Source organism: Ischnura elegans, chromosome 10 (assembly GCF_921293095.1).
Source record: "Ischnura elegans chromosome 10, ioIscEleg1.1, whole genome shotgun sequence".
Taxonomy (NCBI): Eukaryota; Metazoa; Arthropoda; class Insecta; order Odonata; family Coenagrionidae; genus Ischnura; species Ischnura elegans.
The window spans coordinates 75,893,917-75,903,263 of NC_060255.1; the positions used below are offsets into that span (position 1 = coordinate 75,893,917).

The window sequence follows — 9,347 nt, forward strand, 5'->3', positions numbered from 1 at the left end:
ATTATCGCTTTTATATTTTTTAAAAGTGCTAATCACCTACCACCGTAAAATGGATATATTAGTGCTACAAAACTCATCTGGCGTGCAAGAAGACAGCGCTTGAACTCGTTTGGAGTGAAAAAAACGGAAGGATATCTTCAGAGCTGGATCTCCACATCTTCAAGGCACCTAAAATGGAATTGAAAGCACCCTGAGACGTTGGAGGGTAACTTAATTGGGACTTCGCCGCAGAAAATTAATTGTGAGCCCAGTTTGAAGGTCATACTAGGTCAGAGCTGGATCCCCGAATATTCAAGCCTGTCAAGATGGACGAGGGAGCGTCCGAGCGGACGACGCAGTTAGCGCTGCTCTTCCCGCTAAAAGCGAGCCTCTTCCCCGCAAAGTCACCGGCTGCTACCTCACCCAAACAGCCCGAAAGCCCCGAAATGACATCCCCCGGCTCTTCCCAGCCTAGTCCTTTAACGCACCCCAACCTGGCCTGCCCACGACTTAGACTTCGCCGGGGCTCATCCTTATCGGACCTCACCACTCTGCAGCAACAGCAAGCGGGGCCTTTGGAGGAAATCTCGGACTGCGACTCGGGCCCACCTTCCCTGATGCCTCCGCGGGAAGGTGGCGGCTACCCCGGAGGTGGCGGGGGACGGCTGAAGCAGAGGGGATGCGACACCGCCCCACAGAGCCCCGCCACCGGTCGGCGCGGGGGCATGACCGGTGTTGGCGGAGGTTCCGGGGGCATAGGCCGGGGACGGAGGCTCTTCGCCGGGGACGAGATGAGGGGTGGATCCATAGGTGACCTGATGAACCTGAAACAGTACGGCAGCGTGTGGAGCGTGCGGAGCGCTACAGAGAGCATAGCGGAGGCCGTTCCGCTGGCTACGGTGACGCCGAGGACCCCACGTAAAGGGCAGTCGCCCAACAGGGCCGCGGTGGGGGAAGGGGCGTGTCCTAATGAGTTGGCGGCGGCCCTTAGAGAGCTTCAAGAGGACGAGGCGATGGCGGAGGAGGCGAGGGACACGGTGGACGCACTGCCCCCGCGGAGGCAGACCACCTCGCCGCCCCCCGCCTCCCCGCCCCATCTCAAGAAGGTGCGCGAGTACCTGCTGGAGGGGGATGCAGGGCCCCAGAGGCCGCAGAGGAAGGCCCTGTCCACTTACGAGAGGACGCAGCGGTTGTCTAGACTGATCAAGGAGCACCAAGACGCCTTCCTCGATCACCCCGCGAGGAAAATTGTGAGTGGTAAACGAATTAGGGTCTCCTCGGATTACTCTTAAACTGCTATAAAAGGTTTTTCGGGTTACCCACCGGTCGACAGTGACACTGGTATTCATGCTCATCTTTCTCGAATTGGATGGGTGAGGCAGATACTTAGGGGAGAACCATTATGAGATATGTAGTAAACACTTTGCACTTTCCTCATAAAAATTTATCAAACTAGAGTCGACATGTTTCGCTGCCCTGCTAGACTCATTGAGTCTTGATAATGCTGCAGTGCAGCGAAACATGTCGACTCTAGGTTAATAAATTTTTATGTGGAGAGTGCAAAGTGTTTCACTTCATATCTCATCTTTCTTGATATCGCTTCGGAAAGAATAAAATGCCAGAACTTGGTTAAACTCCTTTTCCATTTTAACATTATCAAACTCAAATTTGTGTTCATTTGAGCCACGCCACATTAGTTTATTGATAACTAGAAAAACGTTCTTCTCAAAGTAATGATGAACAACACCAAGGTTTTGGCTTCCAAATTTTTTTTCACAGTAACTCATTACGGCGTAACTTGACCCAGATCAATGAGCGGTATATCAATATCTGGTATTTTATCAGTCATGACATCATTTTTGTAAGATCTTAGACTGATTCTAGGAACGTTGATTTTCATAGTCATCTTTATTGAAAACGCATCGAAAAGACTTAAATAAGAGAAGAGAACTATCACAATTCAAAGTTGTGTTAATTGGAGCCGTATTAACTTATTGCAAAATATCAAACGTTCTTCTCAAAGTCTCAACTCCTTATTCTCTAAAAACAAAAAAAAGTCACGTTACGAGTGAGTCATCCTCTTCAAGGGGAATGAAAACGGCGGTAGTTGCATTTGAAATTTCATTCGTTCAACTGAAATAGAAGCAAAGGCTATGATTATTAAAAGTGGTTTTTATAATATTTCGGAAACTGAAATACATGCATGCATTCCCACTTGATCTATGCTTCCTTCATCTCTATTAATTATCCTTAGGATTTGCACGTCAGCAGTATACGTTTAATCAAATTAGCTTTAAATCAGTCCAAAAAATGTAAAAATGCCAGTGCTACCTGATGGAAAACTCGATAAATCCTGCCATTTTGAGTGGTTCACGTCTCTGCATATCGATTTAAGTAAGGCGATAAAAGTTAATCGGTCATTCAAAATACATAAATAAGAATAAAAAGGACAACTTGCCACTCGACAGATTGATATTATATTATCAGGCACGTCCGTGATACAAACTTTCCTACGTTTGTTATCGATAAATTATTAAATATGTTTGTGCTAAGAGGAACATCCATCCCTCTAATTGAAAACCTTGTAGTCCTGTAAAATATTCACGATTTTTTGTCATGATTTAAAAAATAATTTATTGCTACTTCTGATTCGCCGAATCCGCTAATTTTTTTAAGCAAAACCTAAGCCAATTCAAAGCAAAAATATTTATTTTTCAAGCATGAAATATATTGTTAAACGGTTAGTGGGAAATACGCGCCGTTAAAGTGCACTTTGTGAAAAGGGACTATTCACAAAGTGTACTATAACGGAGATCCCTCTGGCCATGTTTCGTTTGATAGGAGTCATTGGATTGTAAAACTTGTACAAAAGAACAAAGACTGAAAAAATCGCACTTGAATTAATCGTTGTAATACATTGGCTTCAGCAAAAACTATGTACCCGCAGATTATCTAGCATAAACGAAAGGAGTATTGGTTTTGATACGCGGTAAGAACGGAGAAAATCGCATCTAAGGTATGTATGGAGAAGTTTTCTTGAAAGTTTGTTCTGCGTAAATCTTTGAGCCTACAACAACAGTTTTTTCCTATGAAAGAGGTTTTTTTTACATTTTCCACTGAATCAACCATTTTCCAAGCGATAATTGAGCCTTTTTGGTGACAATAGTTTTTTATGATAAAATATTTTTGCGTACGTGACTTAACACTAGAAGGATCAGACCGGTAATTCTGCTGGGTAACTTATACTTACTTATTCATATTCCCCAGAATTATTTTCTATCGATTTCATTTTTCTGACTCATATTTATATTACGTGTTCTCTTAAAATATAATTTATTTTTTCTCATCATAATAGAGTTTTACCGCCTATATTACTTAAAGGACCAACGTCCGTCAAAATGACGGGATAAGCGTTTCTCATTTGTTTGTTACAACAACGTGTGCCTTATTCTGCTACACTGCACTATATTCCGTCTGAGATCACCACACTTTATTAAGTCTGACCATTTATGTGTTTTAGTTGGCACATTTATGCATTTCACATTCCTTATTACATTTTTAATAAAGGTGATAAACATATCTGCTATACCGAATGCCGTGTGGTAGGCCGGGGTAAAGGAAGCTGATGCGAAGTGACCAGTGTTCATTTTCAATTTTTTATTGTGAAATAATTCCGAAAAAGTACTCTGTTATATGATAAGTAAAGGAAAAGATTACATTTAAATATGTTATCAATTAATTATCACATGAATTAAAAATAATAATTTTTGCTCCTCAAAATGATGAGTAATGGCCCTTTAGGAACCCCCTATGGCCTCCTAATGGTCCTTCCTTGCCCTACTAGGAACCCCGGCCCTTATAGTGTTAAATGTTTCTCCTCGTCTCGAGGTTTAGGGATTTGAACACTTGGCGTTTCTGATTCGATTCAACCAAACCCCATGGGTTCAACCAAGGGGACTGCATATTCCCAACAATATACTACGGCCCAATTCCATCACAAAGAAGGCTGATTTCTGCTGTCACTTCGGTCGCATTTTAATCGGCTTTCAAAAATGTAGGCGCTGTGATGAGTGCAAGGCGATTCACTTCATTCCAATAATTAGCGGTACAATGTATGTTTTTGCGAGGAATAGCATTGAAAAGTAATGAATCAAATAGATCACTTAATCAAGTGTATTAATTTTCTACTAATATACCTAATTATTCCTTATTGCCCCGGAAACTCGGATCAATTTGTCCGTCAGTGACACGAGTGGCAAGTTTTGTAAACTCATTTAAATGCGCATTGGCTGACAACACATTTAGAGGCGAACATCAGGAACCTCTATTGTAATGTTCGTGGGTTCAAACTCGAGTTTCCCCTCCCCCATATTGTGGATGTCACCATTCCTTCTGCCCATGTTTCGTTTAATGGGAGTGATTGGATTTAAAAACTTGTACAAATAAACCAAAGACTTAAATATTCAAAGTCTGGGCTTAGAATTAATAGTTGTTATGTATATACCTCAGCAAAAACTATGTCAGTCAGCGTAAATTATCTTGTTGTGTTGATCACAAATGTTGGTTTTGAGGCGTGGTAATAGTAGAGAAAATAGTATCTAAGAAAGAAAAGTGTAATTGAAAATTTTCCCTGCAAAAATTTTTGAGATTACAGCAATAGGTATTTCCTCTGAAGAAAAATGTTTTTATTTATAGCTCTAAACCATTTTTCTGACGGGTACTTGAGTCTCTTTGGTCTTAACAGCTTTTAATGATGAAATGTTTCTGATTTGCACACGTGGCTTCAATTTTTCTCCACGTCACGAGGTTTAGGGATTTTGATGTTAGGCGTCTCTGTTTTTTTTTTTTCAAACGAACCCTCTGAGTTCAACTTTGTGTTCCTCTCCCCTTTATTGTGGACGTCACCAACAGCCATTCTTTCTGGCCTTATCTGGAATTGAAGTGATTGGATTTTAAAACTTGTGCAAAATAACCAAACCAAATATTCAAAGTCAGGGTATAGAATTAACAGTTGTAAAATCTGTACTTCAGCAAACTCTATACGTAAATTATCTTGCTTTATTGAAAGCAAATACTGGTTTTGGGCGGCGATAACAAGAGAAAATCGTATCAAAGGTAGAGAAGTATTCTTAGAAGTTTACCGTGCGTATGTCTTTGATCTTAAGGTAACAGGTAATTCTTATGTGGAAAGTTCTTTTCTTATTTCACTTTAAAAACTGTTTTTAGCGATATTTGAGTCCTGCGTAGATCTTTGACCTTACAGTAACAGACATTTCATCTGAAGAAGGAGGTCATTAGTAATTTTTCACTATTTTCACCATTTTTTGAGCGATCCTTGAGTCTTTTCGGTCTCAACGTCTTTTCATTATTAAATGTTTTTAATTTGCGTTCGTGCTTGAATGCGTTTCCTCGCCTCTTAGTAAGTATTTGGATTCTTGGCGTCTCTGGTACAATTCAACTGAACACAATGAGTTCAACCTTGTGTTCCTTTTTCCCTTATATTGTGGACGTCGTTAATAGCCTTTCTGACCATGTCTTGTTTACTTAAAACGATTGGATTTTAAAACTTTTGCAAAAATACAAAAAACTGAAACAGACAAATACATAGTCTAGTATTTATAGTTATAATATCTGTGATTCAGCAAAAACTAAGAATCCATAGATTATCTAGCTGCGCTGCGTATCTATATATATTGAAATGGATTCTTTGTATTGTTACGTGGTAAGGGTGGAAGAAAACGCATCAGAAGAAGGTTAGAGAAGTGTGCTTGGAAGTTTACCCTGCGAATAGCTTTGAGCTTAGAGCAACAGGTATTTCATTAAAAAGAAGAAGATTTATTTTATATTTGGCTCTAGCAACCATTTTTTTAAAAGCTATAGTAGGGTCGTCTTCGTCTCAGCATCTGTTGACGACGAATTTTTTTTGATTTGCGTGCGTGGAATAATATATATCATCCTCGTTTTGAGGTTTAGGGATTTGGATTCTCGGCGTCTCTGATTCGAACCAACCGAAACCCTTTGGGTTCAACCCCGTGTACCCCATCCCCCATATTGTCGACGTCGCTAACAACCTATGAGCGCCCATAAATCCCGCCATTTAACTGGCGACTCCACAGGTTGTTGATGTACATCGATCCTTTTTAGCGTCGGACCGAACCCTTTTTGTTCCCCCCACCCCAACCCTCAACTCCTTTCCATCCAATCCCCTTTCACCACCCTTCCCATAATGCTCTCTTTTTTTTCGGAAGCGAACCCTCAATTTTGCGACGTCGGACGATGGTTGGCTTTTCCACTTCTTGCCCCTCTCGCGGCCTTAACTGCGGGGAAAGCCTGTAGAGGGGAGTGAGCGAGGGAGATAGGCACTTGCCTCAGACGCCTTATCAAAGTGATTGATTCCTTTTGTTGAAGAGTGTCGACCTCGAAAAGGCGAGAGAAAGAGGGAGGCCTGAAAAAATTACCGGGCCACTGACTGAAGGCTATTTTTTTTTTCTGATCTTCTAACCATCGTCTCCGGCCTTGCCCTATTCAAAATGACTTATTAGATTTCCTTTCCATTTAGATACCCTCTCTGATTGGCAGAAATTGATCGCTGGAGCTTAAATGGAGTATTCTTGCCCCTTCGGAATTGAAAGAATTAACTAATGTTCACCTCTTAATGGAGAATCTCAGTTATTTAATGAAAGTCAGATGTTTGGTGTCTACAATCTCCAAATTTTTTCAATACATTGCGATTTTAGCTCTGAGGTAACGACCTCTTAAAGTTGGCGGGAATTGACTTTAACCCTTTCGCAGATAAGTTGACATCACGAAATCATGCCAACCGTGTATCCATTTCTTATGTACTAATTGAACTTGCGTAAGAACCTCGCGTACATGAGATTCATCATTATCACTCTGCTGAGTGGTTCGTTATCGTTTTCAATCTCTCTGAACGAGTAAATGAACTCTTATGACCTCACCAACTCATAAAAAATAGTTTGACAATTGTGCGTATTTTTTTCCATGAATTAAAATTGCCTCTCGGAGCCACAAGTTAGTGAACTTAAATGTATTGGAAGGGTGACCTAAATGAACATAGGTAAGGGTTTCTTTTTACTCCGTAGAGCATGGGAGAATGGGAAGGAAATGTCAGGTAAAACCAGATATTTGCTTCGGTTTTTACCTGACGTTTCCTTACCATTTACCGAATGTATCTGATGAATTGCGATTTCAGCTATGAGTGAATGACCTCATAAAGTAGGCTGGAGTTATTATTATTCTTAGAGGCCGGAATTGCCGTGACTTCGGAAGTCAATTGTTTACTTTTCTAACAAATACGTTCGGCCTATCATCAGGTGAAATGTCTTGTTTTGCTTAATCAGTGTAAATCTCTTAAAGTATTTGACCTCTTATATGCAAAATTATAAGTACTAATGTTAGTTTAAATTGCACATTGAAGCAAAGCGTCCACGGTTCATATTATCTTGGTATCATTAAGCATTTTTGAACGCATAATTCATCTTTGTTACTTAGAAATCTCTATATTTCGGAGAGGAAATAGGGTAACATTTTATTTTTATACCGTCCCGGCAGTTTACTATAGTTTAATGTCGGAAATTGTTTTGTTAGCCGGTCTGAAATGGCTATTATTGAATTACTATTTTATTTTTATATTCTTTTATTGCCACAAGCTACAATTTTCAGCTTAAATTAAACAGTCTTGCGCCTTTAACCCTAAAGAAACAATTCAGTGCTCAATATTTAAGGGAGGACCTAATTTGGTTCGAGCAAATTAAAAATTTTGGTGCCTGAAATCTCATTGGCATCAACTCTGTGGTTGAATAGGGTGTGTTGCAGGTTCTATCAGATCCCCCACTGTCGATGCCCTTGGCTCTTCGGAAATGACTATGATTGAACTTTCCTTTCGTTTATATTTTCTTTTATTGGCCGGACTAAGAACTTTTAGCTAAAATAAAGCAATCTTACTCCTTAAGAATATTATGAATAGGGTAGTTTCCTTCATCATAGAAAACGAAAGGCATTGATTGCAATTCGTTACCCACCATTAGTGTATTCATAATATACAAATTAATTGGTTTTAGAAATACCGGTTTAGACGAATGGCAATGGTCAATTTTATCCTCATTTGAAAAAGGCCAGATTGGCACCCCTGTGATGCCACTCCACGTGACGTCACCGGGACCTAGTTTCTATACGAGTAGATAGGAGTTTTACATCGTCTGAGGTTACCAATGCATGCATGAGGCACAGAGCTCAGGGAAACATGTCTTAATAATCACCTATTCAAACTGGCTAAGGTCGGAAAGTTTTCCTCGTTTGATAAGGTAATAATAATTCTTATTTAAACCAAGCGCTACCAATTAGCATGGTACTCTGCTACCTGCTAGCATCCGGTGTCGTATCAGCGCTCAAAGCCGCGCCCCAAGGTCACCTCACTTGCGGCAGCGGGAACCAGAACGACGTCACACGGGCTTTTCCCATCATTCATACTTAGCCGTCGCGTTTTCGCGCGCTTGAAATTTTTCACTTTTCATTTAATCGCGAATAATAGATATCGTCATTTAAAAATCTGAAAACGTGAAATACGTACTCCAGGAGTAATAATCTTTCGATTTAGGCAATAATAAAATAAAAGGAAACCACCCTATTACCGATTTTTCACCATGAATGGGAATGCCCATGCGAATTCTCATAATAATTTGGTCTGTGATACCTGAGATCTCATCGCTATCACGGTTTGGTGCGTCAGAGTTTATTGGACATTTTTTTCGGATTCTATTCCATAGTGTCTTTCTACAGCCTTTTTGAAATGATTTCTATCAAACTTCCATAAATACCCTCTTGTATTGACATAATTTATTGTTAAATCGTAAATTAAAAGTTCTTTCGTATTGAACACCAAAATAATTATCTCATTTACTCTCGTCATGGGAGTATCTCAATTACTCTTCGTGTTAATTATGCTCAGAAGCGAAAATATTTCTTAAATGCATATCAGTGACTAGAAGGATACGCATAAACAGCTGTTAATGTGTACCATGATAGGAGAAGGGCAATAAATAAAATCGTCAATGGACTCATTGGCTTGGGATCGCATTATTATCTCTAGAATCTACGAACTCATGGGTATAACCTCCTTGATTGAGAATTGAGTGAATGGATGAAGAACAAAAATCGAGTAATACAAAAAGGCAGGTCATTTCTCCTGCATCATATCTGATAAATTCATCGGCGTTCCCAATTGTTATCAATTATTAATGTTAATGTATGTCAATGTTTTATCATCACATCCAGGGTAGAGTTTGGAACCACATGCTTGCAAAAGTAAATCCCATTTCAACGTACAGCATTATGGCAGAACTCTTTTT

General features: G+C 40.0%; 1 protein-coding gene across 1 annotated transcript; it reads left to right on the top strand.

The window, feature by feature from the left end:
• The first annotated feature begins 305 nt into the window (after positions 1 to 305).
• Positions 306 to 1,271, top strand: LOC124166459 (translation initiation factor IF-2-like). The gene has a single exon (XM_046543990.1). The coding sequence runs from the start codon at positions 306 to 308 to the stop codon at positions 1,269 to 1,271; it is 966 nt and encodes a 321-aa protein (XP_046399946.1).
• The last annotated feature ends 8,076 nt before the right edge of the window (positions 1,272 to 9,347 follow it).